The sequence below is a fragment of the Apostichopus japonicus genome, chromosome 15 (genome assembly GCF_037975245.1).
Source record: "Apostichopus japonicus isolate 1M-3 chromosome 15, ASM3797524v1, whole genome shotgun sequence".
In the NCBI taxonomy this organism is placed as follows: Eukaryota; Metazoa; Echinodermata; class Holothuroidea; order Aspidochirotida; family Stichopodidae; genus Apostichopus; species Apostichopus japonicus.
In genome coordinates, this window is record NC_092575.1 from 28,343,353 (window position 1) to 28,358,146 (window position 14,794).

Sequence of the window (14,794 nt, forward strand, 5' to 3'; positions counted from 1 at the left end):
ATTTAGACTAGTTCAAGTCCAACTTTGTGTGCGAGGGACAATTAGTTTAGTTTACCCAAGTAATTCCTAAGATTAAGGAAGCCAACAGAAGCTCACATGATTGAAACCCTATCTATGTGATCATGGAGAAATAATCTATAGAATCTGACAAATTTCAGTAATGACAAATGAGAACAATGAGAGAGAGAAATACAAGTTTCGAGGATTCTGATATAGGGTGAAACCAGAGAGGATGGAAAGTTTCATTTGCTTACAGGTCCATTCGTCAAATCTGCACCATATTAATCCCGTTTCATTCCATTGGTAGCCTGCACAACTCGGTCTATAGATAACCACCCCTGTAGGTTGTGTTATTACAGCCCCCCCCCCCACCACAAGAACACATTGTCATAACTGATAAAGTACTGCACTCTTTTACAAATTAAAGCATGCTGTGAAATATTGAGGACAGAATGTTCAATTTCTTCTGTCTGTGTATCCTACTTTCTAGTTCAACATATTGTACAATAGCAGAGTGATTCAAGAAAAGAAAATATAGACAAAATTGACATTTCTTTTGTGTATTTATAACATTGAATGTTCAGAGATGACCTAACAATTAAAAACAACATAATGAAAATTATAGTAATACCCACTGAGGCAAGAATAAAACATCATTCTTAAATTCACTTCAAGTATCGCTTCCATAATCCTAACGCAAAAAAAGCAAAAAATGGCTGAATGATGGACAGCATCTTGAAGTGGAATCATTGGTCCCAAATTATCATAAAAACAACAATTAGCTACCATCAATCCTTTCACATCTGGATCCTCAACCTCCCATCCAAAGCATCTCTCAGGGGTTATCATTATCTCCCTTCACAATAACTTTGATTTAATTTAATTTAAAACTCACAGTAAATGGTAGAATAATATATTACCTTACAATTCATTTTGTATTATTTAGTATATATAGACTTATTATTTAATATGCATAACTTAACCAAACATTTGCTGATGATATTATTGACAAATTACCTAGCATGATGAAAGTTGATAAGTTAAAGCTCCACAAATTGCAAAAAAAAACAACACAAAAGTGATGAAAATAACTTGCTCAATGAAACATTGTTGAGTTGGTATAGTTCTACCTTTGTTAGTTCTATAAACAGGAAAAGTACAAAATTCTTGAAGTTTCTCATTCATACCATAGCATAGCTTCACATGGATATAGCCCTCACTCACACCGTTGTATGGATACCCATGGATATAATAGCCCTCACTAACATCATAGCATAGCTACACATGGACATAGCTCTCACTCACACCGTAGAATAGATACCCATGGATATAGCCCTCACTCACATCATATAGATACCCATGGATATAGCCCTCACTCACATAATAGTATCGATACCCATGGATATAGCCCTCACTCACACCTTAGAATAGATACCCATGGATATAGCCCTCACTCACATCATACTATAGATACCCATGGATATAGCCCTTTCTCACATTATACTATAGATGCCCATAGATATACAGTAGCCCTCTCTCACACCGTAGAATAGATACCCATGGATATAGTCCTCACTCACACCGTAGAATAGATACCCATGGATATAGCCCTCACTCACACCGTAGAATAGATACCCATGGATATAGCCCTCTCTCACATTATACTATAGATGCCCATGGATATAGCCCTCACTCACATCATAGCATAGATACCCATGGATATAGCCCTACACTCACATAATAGTATCAATACCCATGGATATAGCCCTCACTCACATAATAGTATATATGCCCATGGATATAGCCCTCACTCACATCATAGCATAGCTACACATGGAAATAACCCTCACTCACACCTTAGAATAGATACCCATGGATATAGCCCTCTCTCACATCATAGTATGGATGCCCATGGATATAGCCCTCATTCACACCATAGCATAGGTACAGTATATATCCATGGATACAGCTCTCTTTCACTTACAGCCCTGTCTCATACCATCATCTTCAGGTCTACCACTCATCCATTTGGGCTGTTTCGGCCATTACTTTTCCATCTTCAATTGTCAGCCCAGTGAGTAATTCAGTATCTTCTCTTGAAACTCTTCCCTGGGCTTCCACATTACAGTACCAGGCCTGAGATTAGATTCCTTTGGCTTCACTCCACACTTGACGATCAGTCTGGTTTCAGTTTTAACATGTCTACCATTTGATTGGTAGGAGTATCATACTTCTGTCTTCACAATAAAGTAAAGGTCAGCTGCAGCCGTTATTAATGTTAGAAACAGTCCAATCATTACTCTCTAAATAAAAATAGATAGAAAATTGAAAATTAATTTAAGTGGAGAATTTGTAGTTCATCATCAGTACTATAACCATTTTGTGTTGGAAAATAGACACACAGTGTAACTTTACTTTATGCATGACATGGCATGGGACACTAATACAGACTCTCAAAGTCTCAAGAGATACAACACATCTGTGGAGACACTCATGCAGACTATCTAGAGATAGACACATCTCTTGGGACAGTAATACACTCTCTAGACTTTTAGAGATAGAACACATCTGTTGGGACACTAATATAGACTATCTAGAGATATAACACATCTGTTGGGACACTGATACACTCACTAGCTATATAACACATCTGTTGGGACACAAATGCAGACTATCTAGAGATAGACACATCTCTTGGGACAGTAATACACTCTCTAGACTTTTAGAGATAGAACACATCTGTTGGGACACTAATATAGACTATCTAGAGATATAACACATCTGTTGGGACACTAATACAGACTCTCTAGATATATACCACATCTGTTGGGACACTAATACAGACTCTCTAGAGATATAACACATCTCTTGGGACAGTAATACACTCTCTAGACTTTTAAAGATAGAACACATCTGTTGGGACACTAATATAGACTATCTAGAGATATAACACATCTGTTGGGACACTAATACAGACTCTTTAGATATATAACACATCTGTTGGGACACTAATACAGACTCTCTAGAGATATAACACATCTCTTGGGACAGTAATACACTCTCTAGACTTTTAGAGATAGAACACATCTGTTGGGACACTAATATAGACTATCTAGAGCTATAACACATCTGTTGGGACACTAATACAGACTCTTTAGATATATAACACATCTGTTGGGACACTAATACAGACTCTCTAGAGATATAACACATCTCTTGGGACAGTAATACACTCTCTAGACTTTTAGAGATAGAACACATCTGTTGGGACACTAATATAGACTATCTAGAGATATAACACATCTGTTGGGACACTAATACAGACTCTTTAGATATATAACACATCTGTTGGGACACTAATACAGACTCTCTAGAGATATAACACATCTCTTGGGACAGTAACACACTCTCTAGACTTTTAGAGATAGAACACATCTGTTGGGACACTAATATAGACTATCTAGAGATATAACACATCTGTTGGGACACTAATACAGACTCTTTAGATATATAACACATCTGTTGGGACACTAATACAGACTCTCTAGAGATATAACACATCTCTTGGGACAGTAATACACTCTCTAGACTTTTAGAGATAGAACACATCTGTTGGGACACTAATATAGACTATCTAGAGATATAACACATCTGTTGGGACACTAATACAGACTCTCTAGAGATATAACACATCTCTTGGGACAGTAATACACTCTCTAGACTTTTAGAGATAGAACACATCTGTTGGGACACTAATATAGACTATCTAGAGATATAACACATCTGTTGGGACACTAATACAGACTCTTTAGATATATAACACATCTGTTGGGACACTAATACAGACTCTCTAGAGATATAACACATCTCTTGGGACAGTAATACACTCTCTAGACTTTTAGAGATAGAACACATCTGTTGGGACACTAATATAGACTATCTAGAGATATAACACATCTGTTGGGACACTAATACAGACTCTCTAGAGATATAACACATCTCTTGGGACAGTAATACACTCTCTAGACTTTTAGAGATAGAACACATCTGTTGGGACACTAATATAGACTATCTAGAGATATAACACATCTGCTGGGACACTAATACAGACTCTTTAGATATATAACACATCTGTTGGGACACTAATACAGACTCTCTAGAGATATAACACATCTCTTGGGACAGTTATACTCTCTAGAAATATAACACATCCGCTGGGACACATCTGTTGGAGCACCTATGCAACAAAACTTAAATAAAAATTTGTGCCTATAATAATTAGTGTGATGGGTGGTAATACCTCACAAACACAGCTTTCTGCTTTACATGTATGTGCAGTAGTGTGTACTATTCCTAATTCGGATATTATTTAGTAAAAGCTTAAATAATTGATCATTCAAATTCCCTTAAAACTGAGTAAAAGTCATGATTGTGCCATGCTCTTCCTACCTTTAGAAATTAATTTCTAACATGATAACAGAGTAGGAGGGGAAAAATATTATGACAAATATTTTAGATTTAACATTGTTTGGTAAGTTGTCACTGATTTCTTTTTGTGACACAAGGAGTGAGCAACAGTTGACTTACTGTGGGAATGGACTGCCCAGCATAGTATGCGGCCATGTATCCAAAAGTGAAAGAACCAACCAAAGTAAGAATAAAGTTGAGCATTCCCATTAGCTGTTTCTTCACAGACCTCACTAAAGGAACAGAAAGAATAATAGAAATTAATTTCTTATGACCACAATGCCAAGATGAATCGAGGTTTGTTGTCATGTGATGTATCAAGGTGAAGCTACAGGGTCTCAACTCATAACAAAATATGATTTCCTGTCCGACGAACCACAAAGTGTGAATTAACTCATACTGTACATAGTAGAGCTAGTGAAATATGACATTTTTAAGTTCAATTGGTGAATATTTCTTCCACCACTTTCATTCTTTCTTTAATATATTATATAGCTCTTGGCTTTTTGAAATGATTTAAAGATGTGAGTGAACACTGACTTATGACTTAGAACTTATGATTTAATGTGTCACATTTGAAAAGTACCACCTCACCTTCTCTTCCAAATCCTTCAAAGGCATGTTTTCCAGCAACCTAAAAGCACAAAAGAAAAATGTTTGGATAAGAGATTAATCTTGAACAATATACATTTCATGGTAATTAAAGAACTTAGAGAATTACAGAACTTATAATAAATTTACTCCTAGAATACTAGCATAGAGGTAAAGGATATTGAAACTATACAATTCTAACAATTCACCTTCTTATTGTACCATTATTTAGCACCACTAGGTATTCAAATGGTAAATCTTATTTCAAAGATGGTTTGAAGGTCCCCCCCCCAACTTGTTACCAGAAAAAAAACAAAATCTTAAACATTGATTTTCCCAATTTACCACTTTGAATGTCCTGCAAAGTTTTAAGCACATGGTTTATAGATGATCCTTGCCTCAGGGCAAAGGATCTAAAGGGATCAATTGTTTTGTTTCACCTTGATACTTGCTGTGGGAGACTGTAAATAACACACTGGTCATCCTGGGGAAGAGGGGATGGGACGGAATGGGGAGGAAATGGGGAGGTGATGGGGATTGGGAGGGGATGGGAGGGGATGGGGAGAGGATGGGGAGGGAGCAGGGTGGGGAGAACTATATGTATTATATATGTCTGAAGTGCAACAGAAAGGAACTCTCAATTGTATAAATATTGCATTACTCATGATTGTGTAACTTTGACACAGTGATCACATACAGTAGGTCCCTTGAAAATATGGACACTGTGATTCAAACATAGTCAAGTGTGTATAACTAGTATACTGTATAACTGTTGGAAATGTGATGGCATTTTGAGCATAGTTAGTAAATTTGAGATCACCAAAGTCCACTTGAATGCCAACAATATTGCCCTCAAATCACACAGTACTACTGTAGCATACTAACAGAATTCAAAGAAATCATTTGAAGATGTCTCAAACCTCCAAATTAGTCCCACAATCATGTTGATGATAAAGAACCACTTATGAGTTTAAAATCCTCTCAAATACGGCAATCAACAAAGTCTGCAAGTCTGACCATTATCTAGCAGATTTGTCAGCCATACAGATGACCTTTAACAGTGGATATCTGGTCACACCTTGCACGGTAAACCGGTTTTAGTACCGAAACCGGTTTTTTCCGACCGAATTTCGGTACTATTTTTTATTTTAAGAAAACCGAAAAACCGAAAAAACCGGAAAAACCGAAATGTGAATTGCAAATACTGGAAAAAAATCAAAGTTTGTTGCCTTTGGTTTCTCTTATTTACTGTTCTTTTTGCAACATGAAAGTAAATTGCAACAAGAGAAAGCTTTTCTGATAGACGACATTGTCAGCTACGATAGGCACACGCCATAACCAGTGCTTGAGGGTGGATAGCTAGGCCTAACATTAGGCTATGCAGCCCTAATATGCGTGCATCAGTTAGGTGACCTTGTAGTATTGAACTGACCTTGGTTGCCAACGTTAGTAGTTGTGAGAAGTACACACTCAAACGACGAGATGCAGTTCAAAATAAATTGTTATATCCAACGTGTTTGTCCTCTTTGTGTTATTCTTATTATTTAACCTCAATTTAACAGTAGAGGTTATGGAGAAAATCTTTTCAAACACAATGATCACAGTTCGTGTTCAAAAAATGAACGTTAAAACTTGAAAGGTACATTGCGCAATCCACAATACCATACGACATGTACAGTCGCAGGGGGGGGGGGCTCTGAGTTTAACAACTAAGATGCAACAAGTAACATTAGATCAATCACGGGGGGGGGCTCTGAGTTTAACAACTAAGACGCAACAAATAACATTAGAACAATCACGGGGGGGGGGGGGCTCTGAGTTTAACAACTAAGATGCAACAAGTAACATCAGAACAATCACAGTCCATTGTTCACAAGAGACACCTGGCGTCAGGCTTGAGCAAGGAAAATTAAAGGAGTAAAAATGTTGCATACATGGCTGGAAATTACAGATGTTGCTGTTGGGACAATTCTTCTTGTACGCTAATAGATTTTATTTTCTTTGTAAGTTTCCTTTAAACATTTCTTCTTATCAGTTTTCAGACAAGGCGTCTCTCAGTTGGTTTTTCGTTTACGTTGATGAACACATGTTTCCAACTTAAACGTTAACAATTTATTTTCTTTACCGACCTAATCCCGCTTTTGCCAGCGATATTTTTCAACTTGTACTTGAAAGTGTAGACGGTAAATTCTCTTCACTCCTTGAAGAGAAATTTATTTTACCGCCAAGATACCACCCGCGAACATGGCTAGAGCCTCGTGCAATTTGGTACCTTCGAACACTTTGTCAGCCACTACTGAATGAATATATTGGACCAATCACATTGTAAAGTTTGTTTTTACGATCTCCAATTGGTCATAATGGGGTTTACGCTCGGCCCTCATCTCCGAAAATATAACATATAATATAATATAACATGACCGTGATATTTTTTTCTGAACACGAATTTGAACTTCGTGAAGTACAGTAAACACAAGACAAACGATACGTGTACGTGATGTTTAAACTTTAAGAAAAAAAATCACTAACATTTCTTTTCAACATATTTACTTTAATGTTTAGTTAACGTGGGTTATAAAATGAGAGTCATGAAGGCAGTAACATTTCTTGAATGTATTCTCCTTATTTTTAACCCTTCACTGCGAACGAACAGACTTGAACCCGCTGTTGGTAAAGCTTCAAAAATACGCATCTTAGCGATCGAGATTTGGACGTTTTCAATACAATTCGGGAGGGGAAAAAAAACCGGTTTTTGAGCCAGATTCGGTTTTTTGCTAGAGAAAAACCGGTTTTAAGTTTTCACGAAACCGTGCAAGCTTACACATACCTCTTGTTGGACATTATTAGTCATTTCATTGTACTGCTTATTATCTTGCTCTCTCTTCAACCTTTCAAGTCTGGCTAACAGCTCAGGATTCTAAAGAAATGGGTCAGAAATGACAAAACTTGATGGCAACTGACAATGACAAATTTGATTAATAATTATACAATATTAACTTCAAATAGCATTTATCATATCATTTATCAAGGAGTGTTAGCTCAGCGGTTAATGCCAGTGCCTTCCAATCATAAGGTCCCCAGTTCAAGTCACTCCAAGATTAATGTATGTCGTCCAGTTACAGAGTTGTTGATCATTGACAATTCATAATCATGGACGTTAAAATATGAATCTAAGAGACTGACTTCGGTCAGCTTACGGCTTTGATAAGCCATGATGCTTCTTCCCGATTTCCTGCTTGCGGGAGGATCTAAAATACATATATACATATATGCAAGTCACCATGTTGTATTAAAAGGGTGCAAGTAATGCATTTATCAATATGTAAATTATTGTGAGGTAATAAAATGGCACCTCAAACTTGAATTGCACAATTCCATTTAATTCCACTTCTGCAGAGCTCTACCTTCAATATTAAAAATTTGCAACAGTTTAAATCTTGTAAAATACATATCATGGTTATAAATGATATTAAAGTACATGTCATATCTAACCAAGTTAAGTGTCTTTTGGAGAAGGGATATTAATTTACAAAATTTAATCACCTTTTGCCCCCTTTGTTTTTGGTTTCAAATAAAATTCAAGCCAAGTCAAAAAGATTATGAAATTTGATCTTCATTTCTGAATTAGGTGGAAGTATTCCAAACAAGTTTGCACAACAACAAACAGGTTTTCATGGATTGATAAAGTTGCCCATCAACTAACTCTGATGTTAAGCAATAAGTTAGCCACATTGGGTTGGCAAGGCAAAGTTGCAAGCAATCTTGACCACAAAATAAATTGCTAGCATATTATACCAAAATTAACCAAACAACAGCTATGTCAAATTTCATGTTAGTCCGATGTTTTTTTGAACAACAAGCAGCACTAATAGTCTGTTATAATGATGATACAAGTATTTTTACAGATCTCATTATTTATTTTTAAGGTTACTAACAGATGATTGTGACATTATTTTGTGAAACGAAGAAGTACATCACTAGACTTGAAGGGATCATATACTTTACACTTGGGGAGGGGGGGGGGGGGGTGTGGGGGTCTGGTTGAAAATGAAATATGAAATTTAGAGATGAAATGCAACCAGATGAAGTTTCATGAAAAGATGGATACATCAGTACTGTATATCTGCACTCACTCTCTCTGGCTCCTTCTGAGGTGGAAAATAAATTTCACATCCTTCTAAAAATTCATGAAAGTACAGCTTTTCTTCTGAGGAGAAAAGTTAAACCTATCATCAGTTAATACAAAGTTACGATTGTTTCTGTTACCACAGCAATGCTTTAAATTGAAAGTGTTTGAGAATTGATAGTTTTGGGCAGTGCATCTCATTCCTTAATCTTTGGATTACCTAATCTCTTTAGTTCTTTTGGCTAGACCTGGAGTATCAAACGAGATCTGGACTAGGCTATATAAAGTGCTTTCAAATGATTGACCAAATTATCCTTTTTGTCATCTGGTGGCAAAACTTCTTACATTCTTTTCTGACAATTATCCACTCCTTTTGTTACATCAACCATCATCCAAGAACAAACATATAAGCAGTACCATTTGTTTTTTTCCTTTTTATCTGTGATGAACTCGTTGAAAAAACAACAAATGTTATATATATATACTACATATGCCTAGCAGGCCTGCAACTAGTACTACTAGACCAGGGTTGTCCAACCTACGGCCCGCGGGCCACAGTCCGGCCCGCCGCATGGTTGCGTCCGGCCCGCCAGAGATGCTTCTATACGGTGCGAAATTTTAGTGAGCAGATTTATTGATAACAATTTGAAGCTAGATAATCAATCATTCGAACCTTCTGGGTCCAAAAAAACTGCATACATGTCAGTTTGTGTGACACTCTCAGCGGGGGGGGGGGGCGGTGGTGGGCGGCTGGACTTTATTCATCTGTTTTATCAGGAAGGAAAATAAATCAGTGCGCTCCGCGCGCAGTGCTCACATTTTGTTGCCTTGGGCTTCGGGCAAAAAAATCGAAAAATCGAGCACAGGGTTCATGCGGCCCCTCTTTCATCATAATTATTCCATGTGGCCCTCCTCTGCGAAAGGTTGGACAACCCTGTACTAGACTGAGTGTGTTCGACATTACAAAACACATTTAATATCAAAGCTACATGCTTTTAAGATCACTATTTTCAAAACATTTTGGAAAACTCCACGTTGGCACTCGATTTTAGTTGGTTTTTTTCGCGAGGCGGGGTAGACTACAATTGCTCCAATATCAAAGCAAGCACAGAGAATTAATCGAGTTAACTGTAACAACTGATATTCAAGTTATGAGTCATACTCATGTGTAGTTGTACAGTCAGTGCCAATAAACCTGCTAGTTTCGCGAAGATCTCACCTTTGGTAGAATCTGCAGACGACTGAGTGAAGTCATAAACTTCTTTGACAACATGATATGGAAGACTGACACATTTCTTGGACACAGCATCGTTCCTATGAGATCTTAGCTCTCTCTTCAAGCCTTCTGGAGCTTCTTTGGATTTTAAAACACGGTCAATATTCTCAATGACGAAGGGAGAAATTTTCAAGGTGGTCGCCATTGTGGTGTCTTTGTAATGACTAAAACCAGGTTTGGTTTTGCACTAGTACTGCAGTAGTTCGTAGTAGTACAGCAAAAACATTAAACCTTCGTGTAGAGTAACTATACTGCGAGTAGCAAATGTTGCATTGAGTTCTGGTCAGCTCATTGTACAGTCAAACCTATCCGATAAAACATCCTGTCGGAAGCTAGCAGCCAATAGTAACAGACTATAACGAAAAGGACAATATATATAGCACGCCAATATGGTAGTCGTTTTAACTTTTATCCCTTAATTTAAAAGTGAAATTGCATTTCACTCTAGTGAAATTGTTTTCACTTTGGGTCGGCTTTTGTCAAGATTTAAGTTTTGTTATCGATAGTGAACATATGCTATTTTAAACAGGAAGGTTCCAACTCTTCTCTTGTACTATGTCGGCGTCTTAAATCCTTCAGAACTCATTGAAGACTCGCCCCAAACCGCGTGCGGCATTCTGTTGCTTGCATGTGACGTTTTGTTCATGTCGCTACAAAATGCAAACAGTAATGAAACGTGATACCTTGTTATCTTTAGCTGGACCTGAGATGTCCATCGCTGTATCGTTTATACACTGTGCTGTGGGTATTGACCTCAGCTGTATGTACTGACTGTACACTAGTGTCTAATTACTGACGGTAGCAAGCTGTGTGTGTATTTTCTGGGATCGATGGTGGTGTCTAACACTTCTGTTACACCACATTCAGGTGCGTATCCATGGGGGTGGTGTTGGGGGCGCGCGCCCCCCGGGTAAGGAAAAGAGGAGAGAAAAAAAGAGAGAAGGAAAATAGGGAAAAAAGAGGGGAAAGAAGGGGAGGAAGGAAGGGAAAAGAAAAAGGGAGAAAAAGGAGAAAAGGAAGGAGTAGAAAATATGGCAAGAAACCGGGAAGAGGGCAGATCCCTATTATATACACAGGGTAGCCAGTGATGGATCGATGATTTCGGCAGGGCGTGCGCCTCACCCTACCCCTTACACCGACAACTCCATTTTGACGTTTCCATATTTCCTGTATGTATATATATGTATATATGTATATATATATATATATGTATATATATAGATATATATATATATATATTTCCGGCGATCTGGGAGGTTATATTGCCCAAAAAATCGTACGCTACGCGCGAACCCATGGTCGCGCTCCGCTTAGATAGTGTCAGAGAACAGACACGCGTTCCCACCATTATCCAAGACTGATCTGCGCCCGTGTTCAAAACTGTCGATGCGTGTAGTGTTCGGTTGTACGTTTCGGAAATATCTATTTCCTTAAAGAGGTTTTATTATTTGTACACAAATAAATTAACTGTGTCGGAATTTTCGAAAATTCCTTGACCAACATTCTTCATCATACTTCCCTCTACTCGTGCAAATCATTGACCGGTTTGTTAGGGGTTGAAGGTGGTTTTTCTACATTGATTGTCTATATATGAAATTTTGTGCAACATTGCATTATGGGTATGTACTATGTGAAGTGTACTTATTCACGAGAAATGTGAATTTTCAAATTCTGAACAAATAATGGGCTTAAAACTTTGAAAAGTGGGGCTGACGAGTATAGTGGGCCGCGACGTAGAACCACCTACAAAAGCAATGATCCACAGGAGATGTGATGAGGTCGAACATAATGTGTGACTGATGACAATCTTCAAAAAGGTTATAGATGGAAAAAAACTATTTGGAAATACTTGGTTCTCAGGCAAAAGTGTACATCTGGTTGGTCAGCTTCAAGCCCGAGAAGTGCCATTTCCGGTGATCTGGGGGTATCAAAACCAGAAATTTTCTTGTACGCTGCTCGCCAACCGATGGTGGCGCTAAGCTTAGATAGTAATTCGCACCCCCCGGTTTAGAAAATTCTGGATATGCCCCTGACATTCGAAACTAGGTCAGATTACCGGAACTAGACGTTTCTTTTTGCGCGAGTCTTCACACGTACCCTTTAAACCGACTGGGACTTTCAGATTTCCTCTGGGGAGGGTTGGCTGATAAGCGGAGACAAAGTAGGTCTATAGTTATTGCTTTTCAAGATATGAATAAGTTTTAGCATAATAAATGTTATATTTTAACTGTGGTACTTTTGAGTCTCAAATCACACCTTAACTTGTAATATGTAAACCTATGACATCATTCGAACCCCCTTTCTTAATTGTTGGTAGTTATATCGAATTCACAGATTTAACTTGCGATTTATCAACGGTAATTAGATGGGGTGACGTTGTTTACGGTCACATTTCTCGCTAAGTCGAGCTTTAACACTGATAAAATAGGCGGCCTACTACAGGAAAGAGACATTTTCAACTTTATGATGGGCTCTCAAATCGCTCCACAACTCGAGTTATTTCCTTTTCCCATAAAGCTCAACAACTCGAGTTGCTACCTTTTCTATAAAGGTATCATATTTTCAGTATTGTTATGCTCTGAACAGAATGTAAATTTATCGGTCAATTAGTTGGAAATTACTTTTGGTCTAAAATACCAATGCTAAATCTAGACTATACAAAAGTATAAGCTACACTCTGGTACTATATTGGGCTATAACTCATCCATAACTCAAATCATGAACGAAAGAAATACTTATAGGCCATCAGCTGAAGCTCAAAATGTGGCTGTAAAATCAGTTTCGTTCCAGCAACACCGGGTCTAGACTTTTAATGCATTTTTGGGTAGTTTAATGCATCACAAACATTATATCAAAAGTTCTCCAAAAAATTTCCTGCAGTATTTTTGTAACGCACCCTTGAAATTGGGTATGTTATGTAGACATTACGTGCTACGATGCTATGTATTAGGAACACGTGCTAACGTTAGATTTGGTACAGTGGTGCATACATACCACTCTTTTCTTATATGTTTAATTACGACTGATATATTTTTTTGTATAATAGTTGGGTCAGGGTTACAAGAATGGTGGAAGGGGATTCTGGTCTAAGGGTCAGTGAGGGTTGTTTTCAGGCATTACAAGTTGTGCCCTTCCCCCCCCCCCCCTCCATTTTCGCCAAAATGGTAAAAAATCACATTTTCAACTTTGAAATATGAAATACAATTTTTGCACATTATAACTTAAGGGTTTTAATTATAAAAATGTATCACTTTTAATAAACTCAGATATAATGCTTTGTAATAAATCAAATATTTTTAGATTTTCCCCCTATGTTATGAATGCATTTCGTCTGTGCATGTATGCGTAAATATACACATATAATGAAAAGTTCCTCTCCATAATTGTTACACTCCCCATCCGAACTGTCTTACAAATGTGACTCCCTCCCCCTCTACTTTACATGTAGCTAAATCCCTAGTTACAGTGAGATGTACCAATGCCCCAAGACCAGTGAGTTATTTCTTTTGTATAAATCAATATATAAGTTGGCACACTAAGACATCATGGCATATCGTAGATGTGAAATAAAGTTAGTCGGTATATATCCGTTACCTTAGTACTCTTTCTACAGTCTTCTGCAAAACTAGGTACTTTCTCCATGTTACGGAAACGACATGTTTATAATTCGTATTCCTGCAAAAAGTGTTTCCAAGGGAGTTAACGTATAAAAGAAAAGATCGACAAGGTTTCGAATGGTATTTTGAATAATAATAGTTCTATATTCTACAAATAATATGAATAATAAAGGTGAATGGTACAAATAAGTGAATAACGAAGACAGTTAACTTAAGCCCCAGATAGAAAGAAATAATGTATCTATTAAGACTGGGTCGATACACTCAATGGTGTAGTAGAGCTGGGCCTTTGCGATGATTCAAGATACAGGTTCTTCATCAAAAGGCGCGGCGAGGAATTAATAAGTGATTAAAAGTTCATCCAAGGACAGTTGTACTAGTTATAACAGGATCCACTTCAATTCACTGAATGGAAGTCAGATATGGTATGGAAAATGGAAAGTCCATTCCGTAGTAGAGGTGAAGATAATTAGATGAAATAAAAGTCACTAAAGACTTGAATATCCTTCAGTCAAAACTTGAACAGATGCACAAAACGTGTTAACAATATGAATAAAACAGGTAACGATATGTTACGGCAAAACAATAAAGAACCGTGATATTGGAACAGGGTCAGGGGCGATGGTTCCCCAACAACAGTATATAAACCTCTGACTGGTTTCAGGATGCGTTATTTGCGTCATCGTCATCAGTAATAATATGCAAGAGGTAAAGCAT

At 37.4% G+C, this 14,794-nt stretch overlaps 1 protein-coding gene across 1 annotated transcript; it reads right to left on the reverse strand.

The window, feature by feature from the left end:
- Positions 1–544: 544 nt before the first annotated feature.
- On the reverse strand, positions 545–10,676 carry LOC139981084 (transmembrane protein 199-like). Its single transcript, XM_071993252.1, has 6 exons — positions 10,404–10,676; positions 9,192–9,265; positions 7,886–7,975; positions 5,062–5,101; positions 4,588–4,700; positions 545–2,303 (listed from the first exon to the last, which is right to left on the reverse strand). The coding sequence occupies exons 1-6, from the start codon at positions 10,603–10,605 to the stop codon at positions 2,226–2,228; spliced, it is 597 nt and encodes a 198-aa protein (XP_071849353.1). The 5' UTR covers positions 10,606–10,676; the 3' UTR covers positions 545–2,225.
- Between the last annotated feature and the right edge of the window lie 4,118 nt (positions 10,677–14,794).

What these genes read in the sequence shown, in the direction of transcription:
- LOC139981084 (XM_071993252.1), bottom strand. Translation starts at nt 10,605, where the DNA reads ATGGCGACCACCTTGAAAATTTCTCCCTTCGTCATTGAGAATATTGAC. An exon ending in CTAATAATGTCCAACAAGAG is followed by an intron (nt 5,102 to 7,885) that starts GTATGTGTAAGC and finishes TTGTGCTTTTAG; the next exon opens with GTTGCTGGAAAACATGCCTT. An exon ending in CTGGGCAGTCCATTCCCACA is followed by an intron (nt 2,304 to 4,587) that starts GTAAGTCAACTG and finishes ATTTTTATTTAG; the next exon opens with AGAGTAATGATTGGACTGTT.